This window comes from Mirounga leonina, unplaced genomic scaffold (genome assembly GCF_011800145.1).
Source record: "Mirounga leonina isolate KUSES-001 unplaced genomic scaffold, KU_Mleo_1.0 Mir_129, whole genome shotgun sequence".
Lineage (NCBI taxonomy): Eukaryota > Metazoa > Chordata > Mammalia > Carnivora > Phocidae > Mirounga > Mirounga leonina.
In genome coordinates, this window is record NW_023270323.1 from 42,730,503 (window position 1) to 42,747,563 (window position 17,061).

At 37.9% G+C, this 17,061-nt stretch overlaps 1 protein-coding gene across 3 annotated transcripts in view; it reads left to right on the forward strand.

The window, feature by feature from the left end:
- Positions 1-358: 358 nt before the first annotated feature.
- The window catches only part of GABRA4 (gamma-aminobutyric acid type A receptor subunit alpha4), a 61,583-nt gene continuing 44,880 nt past the window's right edge, over positions 359-17,061 (forward strand). For 2 of the 3 annotated variants that reach the window (XM_035004413.1, XM_035004414.1), the window contains exons 1-5: positions 359-387; positions 860-978; positions 15,238-15,305; positions 16,302-16,522; positions 16,689-16,771. In XM_035004413.1, the coding sequence (XP_034860304.1) occupies positions 359-387; positions 860-978; positions 15,238-15,305; positions 16,302-16,522; positions 16,689-16,771 (520 nt within the window). Of the gene's footprint in view, positions 456-859; positions 979-15,237; positions 15,306-16,301; positions 16,523-16,688; positions 16,772-17,061 lie in introns of all 3 variants that reach the window. The other variant, XM_035004412.1, reaches the window with a different exon arrangement.

Below are 17,061 nucleotides of genomic sequence, written 5' to 3' on the forward strand. Positions count from 1 at the left end.
GGCAGAGTTAAAGGTTGGAAAGAACTTGCTCAGCCTTTCGGTGCAAGCGCGCCGATGTTAACCTCGGAAGCCTCACGGTGCGGGCACGAAAGGGTGTTGAGCGGTATACATAGCTCTCCATACACATTGGGAGCTCAGCGAGAAAAGGAGGGGGCGATGGAAGGCAGGTTCCGCCTCCCCCTGGCCCGCGTGCACACACGCGCCCACCGCCGCTCGGGCTGGCTGCGCGCGGGCGAGTGTGAGCGCGGGCGAGTGTGAGCGCGAGTGTGCGCACGCCGCGGAGAGCCTCTGCCCTCGCCTCGCACCCTGCTCAGGGCATCTTGAGAGCCTGGAAACGTGAACAGGCTTAAAGTATGGCATGTTGCAAAGATGGTTTCTGCCAAGAAGGTACCCGCGATCGCTACGTCCTCCCGGGTCAGTTTCGCCCTCCTGCACTTCCTGTGCCTGGCGGCTTGGTGAGTTCCCCGGGGTCCTGAGGGACAGGGGTGGAGAAGTGGCCAGCTCCGGGCCCCCGCCGGCCGCCGCCCCTCCCGGGGCAAACCAGACCCCCCGTCTCCGCTGTAAGGTCAGGGGCCGCACCTGGGCTTTTCTGTGACCGAGTAGAGGCGGAAAGCAGACGGGGCACCGGGTGCAAGAAGAGTATGGGTTTTGGGCTGCGTGTGCACAGGGTGCGCCTTTCCTGACCATTTCTCTGCCCCCCATCCTTCAGACCTGCTTCCTTCTGCTTGGGGCAAGAGACTCTTTCCCTAGAAGATAAACCTGTTTCCACCTGTTCTGTGATCGATTCTTAAAACAACCCCTTCTGCCGTGTTTTTTATTTATTTATTTATTTATTTTTTAATTTTATTTGCGTTCGCAGTTTAAACGAATCCCCAGGACAGAACCAAAAAGAGGAGAAATTATGCCCGGAAAATTTTACCCGCATCCTGGACAGCTTACTCGATGGTTATGACAACAGGCTGCGTCCTGGATTTGGGGGTATGAACGATTTCAAATGCTCAAGTGTGTCCTGTCTGTCCCTCTCTCGGTCTGCCTGTCTGTGTATCATTAGGTATGCTTCGAGTGGAAAAATGAAAAATCTCTCTCTCAATCTCTCTCCCTCTCTCTCTCCCTCCCCCCTCCCTTGATGAGACCTCTGACAAGAAGACCGCCCCCACCAGTACTTTCCCATCTCCCTGCCGACTCAGAAGCTTTGCCTCTCCCCCACACTAATTACCTTCCGGGACCTGACTGCTGGGTGGGGGAGGTTGGAGGGAAAGAATAGAAAATGGGAACTTGGGGCTCGGTTGCCCAGCTGCGCCCTGAGAGTGGACTTCCCCAGCACCTGGCCACTTTGCTCAGAGCAGGTTGCACTTGAGGCAACTGATCCGAAGTCCCTTGTCCTCCCACGTGGTATCTGTCCCTTTGCCAAAACCTCGACACTGTGTTCTACCTAGGACATGAATCTGGGGCACAAAGCTGCCTGCTCTGCTAGAGAACCCAGTCCTTCCCTGTTCTCTTCCACAGTGGGATGAATTTTTATTTTATTTGGGGAGATGGCATTTACCTCCCTCCTAAGACTTTGGAGTCAGATGTGTTTCAGCTTTATTTCTTCCTTAAGTATTTATAATGACTATAATAGAGGCACATCCATTAGCAGTACTGTTGCTCTTTTGCATGTTCATGTTCCCTTTGCTTATATAATGAGAATTTATGTGGCAAGCATTGTGCTAGGCACTGTGTTCGCAGAATCTCAAGATACAATTCTTACCCTCAAACACCTGCTCAGTCCAGTTCAGAGAGAACACATGACTTCACCCCAAGTGTCAGCTCAGGTCTTCTGACTACCAAGTCCATGTTCTTTCCAACTACACTGAGCTAGTTATCCACCGGGAAATGAGTTGAACAAAATGCAGGCTCTATCTTAAAGGAGTCTCTAGTCGTAGTAGTAGTAACAATAATAACCACTAATATTGTGTTTACTTATTTGAATTTTCATATATACCAGGCGTTTTATAGCCATTACTGAGAGTAAGCTCTTACTATCCCCATTTTACAGATGAAGAAATTGAGGCTTGGGAAGTTAAGTAACCAGTTCGAGTTCACAGTTGGTAAGTGGCATGGGCAGGATGTGAAACCAGGTCAGGTTGTATATTTAAGAGACAAACCCATGAAGACTGAGAGGACATCAGATGCTACGTGGCGAGCATCACATGATATTAGCAGCACAGGGCACGTTAAGCTTCCTGTTGAGAGCGTATAGGAGATAGGATGAGGAGAGAATGGAGAAAGGGAAAGGGAGCAGGACAGTCCCGTGAAAGAGGACAGAATTAGACATGGTCTCAGGTTTGAAAGAATTATCAGAAGTAAAATAGAATTAGAGGAGAGAGTGGAACTGGATGATTTTTTGGAGGCTGATTAGTCTGCTTCTGCTCATTTAACAAATGAGGACACTGAAGATTAGAAATGGAAAGTCATTTATACCGGGACACATAACATATTAATGGTTGGCTGGAATCAGGTCTTCTGATTCCAACTTTTCTTCTGGATTTTATTGAGAAGGTTATAGGGGGTCATTGAGGGTATTAATTGAGTTTTTGCATGTTGACAGTGATAAATGTGGATGAGAAGGATGAAAGATTCTCCTAGTTCTTCTCACATTGCCTCTCCAGCAGTAGGATGCTCAGCACGGCATTTGCCTTCATGCGAATCTGAAAAGAGGTTTCCTTGCAGAAGTGAATCATTTATCAATGCAAGATCTTTCACAAGTGACTGGGAAATCATCACTTTATATCCAAAAAATAATTCTGTGGAGGATATTTCAGATGATGTGATATCATTGAAGACTATATTATATCAATAAAAGAGGACTTATTTTAAACATGACATTTTAAGTAAAGAAAAAAATAACAGAAATATCAAATCACACGAGTTTATTTATTAGAGAATTGATGTACCTGAACATAAATTAAGGTGAAAAATTGAGATGATATGGTTTTATTATTAAATGATGAAAGTTAAAATAATATCTGCCCAGGTGGTTATAATACAAGTATAACTCAAAAAGAAGAGGGAATCCTTTGTAGATGCATCTTTTATACCAACTACCCTCTCTCATAATATTATATAGACAAAAAAATGAATGAACTCCATCTATGTAAGCCATTACTAGATTTTGGCTAGCTGCAGTATTGCTGAAATGTCTCAAGGGCATTATTAGTCATCCTACATGTCACTGCCAAGTGATCTGCATTACCCACCTGGAGACACTTTTATAGCTTTTTGGGAGGACGTTGAATTCACCTCACTTCAAGTGTTAGCAGTTGCTTTATCATTAAAGATTTACTATATCACACAATTTTTGGGGGCTATGCTCATAAATATTTGTGGTAAAGTTGATTCATTTTTTAGAAATGGGTCATTCTCTGTAATTGCATAGCATACCAAATGTGACAGGGGAATAGCAATTCTCACCTGCAGAAACCATGCAATCTGTTTACAGGATGTTATAAATGAGCATCACTGAAAATAATAAGAAAACACATTCTTAGCACAGACTCTTGGATACCACAAGTTTGGTCCCTTCTTTGACATTTCAATACTTTGTGGAAAGTTTGGTATTTTAAAAATAAAATGAAAACAATTCAGATTTTGACCAGTATGCTATAAATACAGATTTACTTCCTGGTTCCTTTAATCCTACTTCTGCTCTTTGTAGAGCATTTACTTTATATCTGTTTATACAACTTAGCTGTGTTCCATTTAAAATAAAGCTAAAAGCAAAGATTTGAATTGAAATTGGATGGTTTGTGATTGCTCAGTAGGCCGGCAGGGGTTGGAATAGATTTGGAAACTAAATTACATATTTTTAACTCCACGGCACAGCTTGCAACAGGGAAGTAAAAGGAACTGAAATCGTTCTCTTCTTTTCATCCCTCCAGGGTCTCCTCTCCCTTGTCTCCCACGTTCTCCCATTGGAGAAGAAAAGGGGAAAAGGTGAGAAGAGAAGGAAGGAAGCGTGGTGAGAGAAGCCACATTGGGGCTTTTGAAGGGTATAGTTCTTTTGGACTCTGACAAATCAGTCTGCTGTCATCCTGAAGTAGCTTGCACCTTTAGAAGTGGCATACAAGTGAGCCCTTCCACAAAGGAGCTAGAAAATCATTCCCCTGTGCTCATAGCCACTTTCAACACTGTTCTACGCCATCTTAAAAATGCAAAGCTAAAGGGGCGCCTGGGTGGCTCAGTTGGTTAAGCGACTGCCTTTGGCTCAGGTCATGATCCTGGAGTCCCTGGATCGAGTCCCGCATCGGGCTCCCTGCTCGGCGGGGAGTCTGCTTCTCCCTCTGACCCTCCCCCCTTTCATGTGCTCTCTCTCTCTCTCATTCTCTCTCCCAAATAAATAAATAAATAAAATCTTAAAAAAAATGCATAGCTAAGGTATTAACCACCAGGAGATAGCTTAGGAAGCCAGCCCTTCACCACTTCCATTTATTGAAGGATTATGCAACCCTTGTACATTTCAATCTTTTGAGGCACATGATCTGGAATAATAAATACTTCAACTAACAATAATTGCCTTAGATCATCTTCCACAACCTCCCTGAAATGGGAACAGACCATTAGGTCAGTTTTGCAAGGTTGCTCGCCAACATAGCTGGGACTTCACATTAGTGGGGTCCTCTACAGTTTGGAAACCTTTTTGCATACAATGTTTAATAAGATTCTCATAACAACACGAAGAGATAAGCAGGGTGGGCATCATCCCTATGTTAGAGGGGAGGCTGAGAAAAGTTCCAATGAATTGCTCAAGAACTCTAAAACTACTAGCAGGCCACTAATAGACTAGGCAGCTTGTCTGTTGCTACATCCACTTCTAAAGCTTTCTTACATCCTTCTGTTTACCAAGGGTGAAATTTTCATTAACATACCTTCTTGTTCCTAAATAGGTTATTAAAATAAGCAAAACTACATTTCCCCCAAAGGAGTGAAATGAGAACTTTTATTCTAAAGCTTTAATAACATTTTAAAATGGAAAAGCAAGTATGGAGGAGTATATACCCTTAGGTAAATTTGGAATAATTTTCCCACACAAATAAAAATATTCTTGCAAAGTTTTCAAATGATCTATATCCTAACCTAAAATTACATTAATGCACTAACCATGTGCTAGCCTTATTAACTGAATGTCTACAGAGAATAGATTTTTTAAAATATGTAGAGAAAAAGAGCACAAATCCACAGGGCAACAGAAAAAGAAAGCTTCATTCTCTTTTGATTTGTCACTATCATTTATGCATTCATTTATTGAACCAATAGATATTGAGACCACTATGTATCAGGAACAAGGTGAGGTTGTAAAGATATTCTGAATCAGACACAGGCCCTTGTGAACTTTATAGCTAAGCAGTGTAGAGAGATACAAATAACAAAATATTAAAGATAATGCTGTGGAACAATCTAATAATATGCTAAGATAGAGAATTAACTGAGTAAAGGATCTATTTCAGATGCAGTGGTGAAGAAAATCTTGTAAGTTGAGCCCTAAGGGGGACACACATGGAAAAGGTAAGCAAAAATTGTTCTCAGGCAGGAAAAAACAAAGAAAAAGCAAGTTTAAGGATTCTAAGGTAGATGGTAAGTTAGTGTGATTCAGACAGTGAAGGGAGTCCGGTGAAAGGAGTTCTGGGAAGGTAGTAAGAAAACAAGAGGAAGAATCTCACAGGACTAGTTTTTTGTGGTAAGCAGAGGCCAGAGCATTCAGGGCCTTTTGTAAAAGAGTTTAGATCCTTCTTTTAGTGAACCTGGAAGCCACTGGAGTTTTTTAGGTGGAGGGAATGACTTGGTGTGACTCAGATTGTAACGTGATCCCTTTGGCCGCTGCATAATAAAAAGAAAGACTTAGATATAGAGGTTGAGCCATATTGGAAGCAAGGAGACCAATGAAAAAGTTTTTTCTGGGGTGGGGGGTTCTCTTCATTAAGTTAATGGTGCTTGTTATAAGGTGGTAGTTGTAGTAAAGATAGATTTAAGTGGAAAAATTGAGATATATTTTGGAGGTATAATTCAACAAAAAATTGGTGATGGATTTCATATGGGTGGTAAAGGAAAGGGAGAAGTAAAACATGACTCCTGGATTTTTATTTTAAGAAAATGGGTAGAGGATGGCTCTCTTTAAATTAGAGAGAAGGGGAGGGAGGGAGAAGAGAGATGGGGGTGAAATCAAGAAATCAGGTGCGGAGATGTTAAGAGTGTTAAAATACATATATGGAGTCCTACTGGTTGTACATACTGGGATATCAGACAAGAGTTTTATCTGGAGATATACAGGAGGGTCACCAGCATATAACGCTATGAGAACAGATGCCTAGAGAAGAGTATAGAAAGGGCAAGGAGCCCAGAGCCAAGCCTCAAGGAACATTAACAACTGAGGAAGGGCAGAAAATGTAGACTTGTCAGAGGAGGATGACTGTGATATAGGCGGGCACTCGGAGCGTGTGAAGTTCTAGAAGTCAAGAGAATGGAATGTCTTAGGAAGGAGGGATGAGAAGCCTCTCAAATTCTTCTAAGATTAAGTAATATAAGGCTGGCCACGTGGAGATGTTTCATTTCATTCACTTTTCATCAACTCCTTATTAATCATATAATATGTGCCAGGCACTATTCTAGGATGGTGCCGGGAAATGCATTAGTAAACAAAAGAGATGCCGTTCCCTGCCTTCATGAGCTGACAATTTAGTGAAAGACAGAAAATGAGCAACAAAGATGAGTAAAATATAGAGTGTCAGAAGTCGATAACTGCTATGGAGTATTAAAAAGCAGGGGAGGGTTTGCACTTTTAACGAAAGTAGTAGGACAAACTTCAATGAGGAGGTGATATTTTGAGCAATGATCCTAAGTCGGTAAAAGCAGAAGCCACATTTGGGTTAGAAGAGACTCTATGTGTGAAAGTGCCCAGCATGGAAGTCAGTGCACTGCAGTCAAGTTTAACAGGACTGAGGAGTAAGAAGGGGTTCGTCTGATACAAAGATGAGGGTGTGTAAAGCTTTGCAACCTGGTAAAGACTTTGCTGTTACTCTGAGTCAGATCACAAGTGATTAGAGGGATTCCAACGGGGGCAAACGCTGAACTGCCTAATTTTCAGAGACTCACCTTGGTTGCTGTAGTGACAAAAGGCGCTCAGGGTCAAGGGCAAATGCAGAGAGGTTTTCACAATTAACTAGGCAAGAGATAATGGACGTCTTGACCAAGCTGGAGGCGTGAAGCTTGTAAAGTTGGAAGAAATGATCATGTTCTGGCTATGTTTCAAAGCGCTAGTCCACTAATGACAACTAGAATGTGGAGTGTGAGAAAAAGGGAGGTGTCTGATTCCAAAGTTTTTGACTTGAACACCTAGAAAAATAGAGTTGCCAACACTGTGGCAGAAGCAGATTAGAGGTATGGATGAACAATTTGTTGTTAAGTTTGAGATGCCTATTGGACATTAAGTGGAGATGAATCTGGAAAGCAGGGATGATTGGTAGGTCAATATATATGGTACTTAAAGCCATAAGACTACAGGGACCATCAAGAGATTAAGGATGATATAGAAGAGATACAGGTATAGAAGTCTGAAGTCGCCAGTGTTAAGAGGTGGGGAGTTGGGAAGAATCTCTGTCCCAGGAAGACTGAGGAGTGGCCTTTGAAGTAGGAGGAGAATCTCAGGGTATGCATACTGGATGGTAAGTAAAAAGAGGAGGTGGGCTTGATCATTTACTTCTTAATGTTCCTGACAGATTGAGAAAGATAAGAACATAAAATTCAGCACTACATTTATTTTATTATTATTATTTTTTAAGATTTTCATCACTACATTTAGCAATATCTACCTCTTCGGTGATTTTGACAGAGCAGCTTTGGTGGTGTGATGGGTGTGAAAGTCTGATCGGGGGGAGGAATCTCTGGATATTTTTACAGGGGAGCAGAGAAATGGGGTGGTGAGTGGAAGGAGAAGTCAGATCAAGAGAGCTTCTTTAAAAATGAGAGAAATTAAATTATTTTTTAAAGTCTGTGGAAACAATGCTATAGATAGGGAAAACTAAAGATACTGACGAAAGGAATTTTAGTGGCTCCTGAGCATGAAAAGCAGGTTACAATAGATGACAGAGTGAATAGACAAGGAAGAATTAGAGGCAATGTGTATGGATTTTTTTTTTTTTCCAGAAGTTCAAAATGTGAAAGGGAAGAGAAAGAGGGAAGGTTGCTTCTTTTAAGATTAGAAATATCAGAATACATCTGTGTACGACTGGAATAATCTAGTAGGGGATAATGTAATATTACAATGGAGGGAAGGGATAACTGAAAGAAAGACGCCTTGAGAAGGTAAGAGACTACAGAACCCAGAACACAAATTTACTTTGTTATTTTTTCGGTTTAGCAAAAAAGATGTACTGTCACTATCATATATTTGCATTCTCTTTAAGGCAAGTATATTTTGTGTTTCCCCAGATAGGCACTGTAAAATCTAGATATAGGCTATTAGTAACTTTATGGAGATAATATTTCACTGGGTTGTTAGTTTTCTTTTCGGTGAAAAAGACATCAACTTGCATTATATTACTTTCTAGGCCTTTTTATTGTATTTCTTTTTTTAAAAGCCTCTTGTGTACAGAATTGGATTCTGAATTAATAATACTTGTTTAACAATTACTCTCATTATTGCTCCACATGTAACCTTCTTTTTATCCACCCACCCACCCATCTATTCATTCATTCATTATAATATCATAAACATAGCAGTTCAATCATTAAACTGCACAACCATGACAACTTTCATCCTGCTAGGGAGTCTCCCTCATCCTCTCTTCCTGTCTGCCCCACCCACAGAAACCACCATTCTGAGTCCTTTTTAAATGATTTCATAGTTTTCCTTTGAATATTATTTTAGCTCAACTTTATTTTTTTTTAAATTTCAAATACAAAAATTTAATGGTTTTGAACATGTTATATATTAGCTTTTGGTGTTGTTTTTTTTTTTTTTTTCACTTAATTTGTATTGCTAAGATTCATTCTTGCTGTTGCATATTGCTATAGATCATTCATTTGACTGCTGTGTGATATTTCCACTTCATAGGAACCAGTTTATTCATCTTCTCTGTTGGCAGTAGGCATTTTGCTTATTTCCAAGATTGTGTTGCTGTGAATATTCTGGCCCAAATTTCCTGCTGTAAATGTGCAAAAGTTTCTTTTGCATATATATCCAGGAATGGATTTTTCTGGATCTTAGTGTAAGTGGGAGTTCAACTTGATGAGATAATGCCAAACTGTTTTCTGTGGTGGTTTTACAAATTCAAACTCTCATTTACAATGAATATGAGATTCAGGATCCACAAAACCTTCAACCATATACATATACATACATCTATATGGAATATATGAATATGTATATATGGATATGTACATACATATATACATAAATATATATGTCTGTATATGTGTATGGAATACTTGAAATAGCATTTGATTGTGAAATAATTAGAATTTCCTGATTTCTAATGTGGTCGAACATCTTTTCAAACCTTTATTGCCTACAAGAATTTTCGTTCTGTGAAGAACATTTTCATCTTTTGCCCATATTTCATTGTTTCTTAAAACGCTCTTCTTATATATTTAAGTACTTCAATCATTTAAAAAGTTGACCTGGATTGATAGAAGGATCCTAGGACATAGGAAGCACTAATCTTTAATGTCATTTAAGTAAAACTTGATAGCTCTCTGTTTTCTCTGTGATGTCAATGGATATCTCTTCTCTGTTTACTCTGTAAGAAGGCTAGCATTTCTGTATTATTTTATGACAAACAAAATTAGATATTTCTTTAAATATATGACTCAAGATTCCTTGTTGTTATTGTACGTCCTAAGTACTTTAAGCCTCTTGATTTTTATAAACAATGTGTTTTGTAGGATGTAGCTGGATGCATGAATTTAGGTGGCTGAAAAACCAGAAATATGTCCTCAAGTGGGTAGCTGGGGACACAGTATGAACAAGGATTGACATGTTTCAGTATCAGCAAAATATCTGAGGTCTTTCTCCTGGTGTTACAGCAAATTGGACACTCTTATTGGAGAAGAAATTAAATCATTATATCCTTTGACCAGGTCTGTACAGCTGAAGTAAAGTTAGCAGTAGAAAATCATCTGATACACTGTTAATAGTTTTCCTATGTTCCACCCAAGTTAGATTCATTAATAAGATGGGAATATTCCTCTGAATTTCATCTTGGTAGTCTTGGCTCTGTCTTTCAAACACTACTGAAAATCACTTTTTTTGCCTTGCAAAATGCCAACTACATTTTGGGGATTAAAAAACATTTCCCTATTACCAAAGAAGTAGGATTTTTAAAATAAAATATGTCTTTGACGTTACACAAATGCATATAACATTATGAGAAGTCCTTCCAAGCCCCAAATTATCTGGTTTCTATGTAATTATGCTCTTAGTAAGGTTGATTTGAACGTCCTAAACAGTAGAGTTAGAGGAAGCGTCTCTAAGAATTATTCTTAATTACATAGCGACCATTATTCATAGAAAACTGATTTATTGAAAACCTATTACATTTAAGGCTTGAGATTAGTTCTGGGAAAGGATACAAATATAAATAAGACACATTTGCTGCTTTAATCAGGAAATATTTTTAGCTTAACTGGTGTAACAAATGAATCCAAGTAATTTTTCTTTTTGGGAAGTTTTTAAATCACTGGTGAGATGCTATTAAGAACACAAACACATAGTTATTCACCCCCTAGTATGTGCAAAGCATGGGAACTTCAAAGAGGATTAAGATTTCATCTTTGCTGTTAAGGGAAGAAAGACAGACTCAAACAGGCTATAATAAGATAAGAACAAAGGCATAGAAAGAGCTGCAAGAACATAGTTCAGAAACTATGCATAAACAAAGTTTAGGAAATTTAGATATGGCATGTTATATCGTAGATAGAAAATTATATAAGCAATTAATTATTGATTTGTTATTTAATGATATCATTAGCATAGTAAAGCTAGAACTTACTTGAGGGAATTATAATTCTGGCTCTGGCATATGGTACTTAAACTCTGTGAGCTCAGCTTCCAGATCCATAAGATTATCATGATAGTATCACCCTTGGAGGGTGTTGTGAGAATTAAATGAAATAGTGTATGGAAAGAGGCTAGTATCCCGCCTGGCACATGGTAGGCCTTCAATAAATAGAATTATTATATCTCTGCTCTTTGCTCTTTGGGAAAAAAACCTGTTCCCTGCGAGCAGTGACACACTGGCATGCCCCTTGATCTGTTAACATTCCATCCCCACTGCTTCATTCCTAGTAGGCCATCATCATTTCTCAACTTGGCTGGTATGGTGGCCTTTTATAAGAGCCCTTCCTCTACACTTGCTTCTCTATAATTTACTGTCCATACAACCGCCAGAGTGATTTTATAAAATATATAATTCAGATCATATAATTTCCTTACTTCAGACTCTTGATGGTCTTCCAATGATTAAGGGATAAAAATCAAACTTCCTCACAGCCTAAGGCAGAGCTGTACAGAATATCAGGGGGAGAAAACTTTGGGAAAGAACAGAGGAAAATTGTTTCTTTTGTATTTCTGTATTGTTTTGTTTGGCGGCCATAACAAAACACAGAGTAGCTTAAACAATAGCAAGATCAAGGTGTCAGTAGGCTTGGTTTCTTCTAAGTCCTCTCTCCCTTGCTTGTGGATGGCTATCTTCTCTATCTTCACATGGTCTTTCTACTGTGTGTTTCTGTGTCCTAATCTCCTCTTCTTTTAAGGGCACCAGTCACATTGGATTCGAGCCCATCCAAATGACCTCATTTTAACTTAATTTCCTTTTTTTAAAGACCCTAATTCCAAATACAGTCATATTCTGAGGTAGTGGGGGTTAGGACTTCAACATATGAATATAGGAAGAACGTCATTCAGCCCATAACAACCTCTCTATGTGTTGCCCATCTGTCAGCGGGATTTCTACAAGTTCTTTTCCGTGTAGTTTTAACAACTGTCACTATAATGTGTATTCTAAGAATGTTGCTTAAAAGGACGCCCCTTAAGAATATGGACTCATGGGTAGGTCTCTGCCCACTGACTCTGGTTTTCATTCTGTTTGTGTGGCTTTCATTTCTTATCATTCTCTTCCTTACCTAGTTTGTACCAGCCTCACTGGCCTCTTTTCTAGTCCCTGAACACACTAAGGTCTCTCCTGCCTCTGAGCTTTTACCCTGAAGTACTTTATGCTTGGAATGGCAATTATCTCTGTTCTTCCAATGGCTCACACTTACCCTCCAGGTCTGAGTTTAAAAGTCACGGCTTTGAAGAGTGGCTCAAAAATCTAGGCTTTCCCAGGCTCTTACTCCATTACCAGCCTGTTTTGTACCTCTTATGAATGAAGAGATTCTTCCATTTAACTTATTTCTTTATTATTTATACTCAGACTCTTCTAATAGCATGTTAACTCCCTGAGGCAGGGAACTCTTTTATTTATTTATTTATTTATTTATTTATTTATTTATTTATTCATTTATTTATTGTATTTAATTTTATTTTACTTTTCAAATTTTTATTTAAATTCTAGTTAGTTAACATATAGTGTAATATTGGTTTCAAGAATAGAATTTAGTGATGTATTACTTACATATAACACCCAGTGAGACAGGGAACTCTTAAGTCTTGTTAACCAGTGTAGCACCAGGGCGTAGTATGGAAACTGACCCTCAGCATGTTCTCACTCAGTTAATGTTTACTGAGTGAATGTCCAAATGAAATCCCTCTACCAATCATATATTTTTAGAATCTCACTTAATCTCAAAGACCTATATGATTATATAAAGCAAATACTGAATAATGTCACAAACAAACTAACCAATACTAAGATGGTAATTCTGGACACAAATATTTTTTCAAGAATCTTTAAGGAAGTATTATGTAAGAATTTGAAAATACCCATTATTATCATAAAAATCATTGTAACTACAAGAATTAGCATAACCCCACACCCCTTAAACCCCTTAAAATAAATTTGTAAGTAAAAATAGCATTGACCTAATTCCTCTCCTATGCTTCCCTTACTCCCATAGAACACTTATGGTATTAATATTTTACAGGACATAGTTTGGTAAATACTATTCTAGAAATCAGATGAACACTGTCTGTAAACTAGAATAAAGTGAAATGTATCACCTAAGAACTTGTTAGAAGTGCAAATTGCCAGGCTCCACCTTAGACCTACTAAATCAGCAGGGCTAGGGTGAGGCCCAGCATTCTGTACTTTAACAAACCTTTGGGTGATTCTGATCCAGTTAAAGTTTGAAAACCACTGCCCTAAATTGATCTTTAAAGTAACTTTTGAATTCTCAAGAATCTTGTCAAACAAATGGTTCAGTTGTCAGGACATATACAACCGTAATTGTTCTAAGTAACTTATGTTTCCTTGCTCTGACTTGCAGTAACTTAGTGCTTTTAATAATTGTTCTTAAGAAACTAGCAGAGTGATTTGTCCCACTCTTGAACCACTTTGAGTTAAAGCTCTTATCTTCTAAAGTTCAACACACATTACCATCTTCTTGGATTGCCTATCTATTCCTGAAACATTTTGGTTTGATGAGCTTATTACTATCATATTTTTGTTGTTGTTTACAATTGATCATTCAAATAAAAAGTCAACTAACTTCTCACACTTATTTTCTCTGTTTTTCAGACGTGTTATTTTTTTTTAAATGAAAGCTCATGATAGATCAATTTCATCTATACTTTTTCTTTCACTATACTTACAAAGATATATTTTTCTTAGGATACTTATTTGCGAAAGAATTTTCTCGTTCTCCTTCAAACTATTTTTCTTCCTGTGGCTCAGTCTTTGTCCTATACAGGGAGAAATATTCTGATTCATTTTTATGAGGATAACTTTAGACCTAGGGCATTAAGCTATACCAACTGCTCTTTGTCTTTTTTTTTTCTCGGCATAAATCCAAATGCCCAACCAGTATCCAAAGGAAATAGTCCATCTTGATAACAGATGTTATTCTTTCCAGTATGGAGTATCTAACTTTTAGCCAAACAGTGGTATAAACCATCATTTAAGGAAATGATGTTCAAGAGGGCAACAATTTTTTATTTTTATTAGTAATAAAAAATGGTATATATAATAATAACTACTATCATTATTGAGTGCATTATATTCTAGAGACTGGGACAAGTCATTTCAGTTAATACTCATTAAAACATTTACCTATCAGGATTCATGACTTGACTAAGATCATATATTTAAAAAGTGTTAGAGCCAAATATAAATTCCACAATTCCTTATTTTAAGCACCACGCTAAGCCCAGATTGTGGCACTTTTCCTTTGTCTAAAATCTGTGTCAGCCTCATTGTCGTGATGCACCCACCTTTTTCTTCTGCCAAGCAAACTTATGTGTTTGTTTCTGAACCATTCTTATTTAGGCCTGGGAAAGAATGTCAGTAGCAGCCATTATCAGAAGCAAAGAGAAACTACTACTTAATAAGTACTCTTATAAGAGAGTCACTGTGTTCAGGGTTTCATATGAGCAAGTTCATTTGATCCCTATCAACAGTCTTGCCTATATCTGTGGTTGCTGCTTTTGAGAGGTTCAATAGCCTGCCCAAGATCAAATGGCTAGTAGGTGGCAAGAAGTGAATAGGTCTGACTTGTAGGAGAGTTTATCTTTGATTTCAGTCACCAGTGGATGGTCTGCCTATTGTTAAAGGTGACATGAATCATTTTTTGTGCTTAAATTATTTCCCAGAATTCTCAGCTCTCCAAAGATGCATCCCTTACAACTATTATGGTTTATCTCCTCACTCTGTGGCTACGTTTCCTCTTTTTAACAGCTCACTTCTTTACTAACGGCCAATCAGATGACGGACTATAAAAAATTACAAAGGCTAAAAGCTTTTGTTCCCTGCACTGCCTGTCATAACAGTGCCCGGAGGTGATGTATTTTTGAAGAAACAAGGTTTCCCTAAGTAATTGGGGTGCGTTTTTGTTTTGTTTTGTTTTGTTTTGCCTGTAAATAAACACAGCTTTCTGGTTCTGTTGTTCTTTTGTCTACATTTTCTTTTATTTTTGGAGAGATGCATTATCTCACCGAAAATTTAAGATGCCATAAAAACATGATATATCATATCTGTGTTTACTCTTTAATTATCCTCCTTGCCTATAAAATTGGTAATTTTTTTCACTCATTTACTTCATACCTACTAGGTCCTGTTACAGAAGTAAAAACTGACATATATGTCACCAGCTTTGGACCTGTCTCTGATGTTGAAATGGTAGGTATTTGGGAAATTCAGTGTACCTCTTGAGGTTTGGAAGTAAACATGCAGAAGAGAGGGCAATTAATATTTATTTTGTTGTTAATCACACACAGCTAGAAAGTCAAAGAACCGCCTAATTAATCTCAAAAGTTTATAAGGAGTAAGACATTGAATTTGCATTTCATCTCTAACATTTGAATATTTTTTGGTTTGGAATTATTCTCAACAAAGAAAACTTTCCTATTACTAGTCTCCATGGCACAACGTTTTATGTAGTAATTTTTTCTCTTAGAAAATTATTGAAGAGGAGAAAATTGAAGAGTGTAATTAGTTTTTGTATGAAACTATACCGTAGTCCTAATTGCATTTAGTATTCCATGTTGGCCCAATTGCTCACTCCCTGCCCCCACCCCAACCCCTTCTTGCCCTACCTCTCTCTCATGCTTAAAGAGGTTAGAACACCTGATCAGGATGAATTCATCCATTCAGTTGTGCCTTCTAATATTAAATATATGTAGTTTAAAAATCAAAGGGCCAACTTTACTTTTTTCCTTGACCCGAGGCTCTTAGGCTAACTTTAATAAATTCTGTGAATATAAAATTACTTTTTACATATTTTACTTTGTCTTAGAGATGCCTACAATTTTATGATCAATTATGCCATGATATTTGTTACACTTACTAATTTTGCTACCTGGTCTAAAGTACAGCTGTAATTACCTGATGCTGGCAATTTTATTAAATTATAGTAATTACTCTCAAATGATTCATGTGTACGGTAATTTACTTATCTAATAAAGTAGAAGATTAAGGTATCAAGATGGACATAACATGCTTTAATTGCTGAAAATCTTTTAGTTCTATTGATTTAAGAAAATTTCTGCTCCTATTAATTTTGTTTTTATTTGGGTAGTTTTTTTTTTTTTAATGAGTGGGAAGGAGGCTAGAATTTAATGCATATTTATGTGTAGTCATCTGTGATTTGAATATGTCACAAACTAACTTCCCTAGGAATACACAATGGATGTGTTCTTCAGACAGACATGGATTGACAAAAGACTAAAATATGATGGCCCCATTGAAATTTTGAGATTGAACAATATGATGGTGACAAAAGTATGGACCCCTGATACTTTCTTCAGGAATGGAAAGAAATCTGTTTCACATAATATGACAGCTCCAAATAAACTTTTTAGAATTATGAGAAATGGCACTATTTTATACACAATGAGGTAGTCATTTTTTTCTTTTTCCTTCTTCCCTTTTTATGCTTTTTTTCCCTCCTTCCCTTTTTCCCTCTTTCTGCCCTTCCTTCCTGCTTTCCATCCTTCTCTTTTTAGGTGTCATAAAATCATTTTTAAAGTGAGAGCTAATGTTAATTGTATTTTTCCACTTTAGACTCACCATAAGTGCAGAGTGTCCCATGAGATTGGTGGATTTCCCCATGGATGGTCATGCATGCCCTTTGAAATTTGGAAGTTGTAAGTTACAGTACAAATATTGTTAGAATTTATTATTACCTAATGCAAGCTGATATTTATATATGGGCACGATTCCCATAATCCATTTAAATCATTGTTCATGACAACAACTCTCTAAGATTTGACTTTGAGGAGACTATTTCAACCCATTTCCAAAAACCAAAAATCTGTTTGTACAGATAGCCTAGGTAGATTGACTCATTAATAATAGGTTGGTGGTCAGTGGTGAAATTCAGGGACCCCTGGACTCCATATGTTGGTGGTGTAACAAAGAAAGTACAAAGGATTTT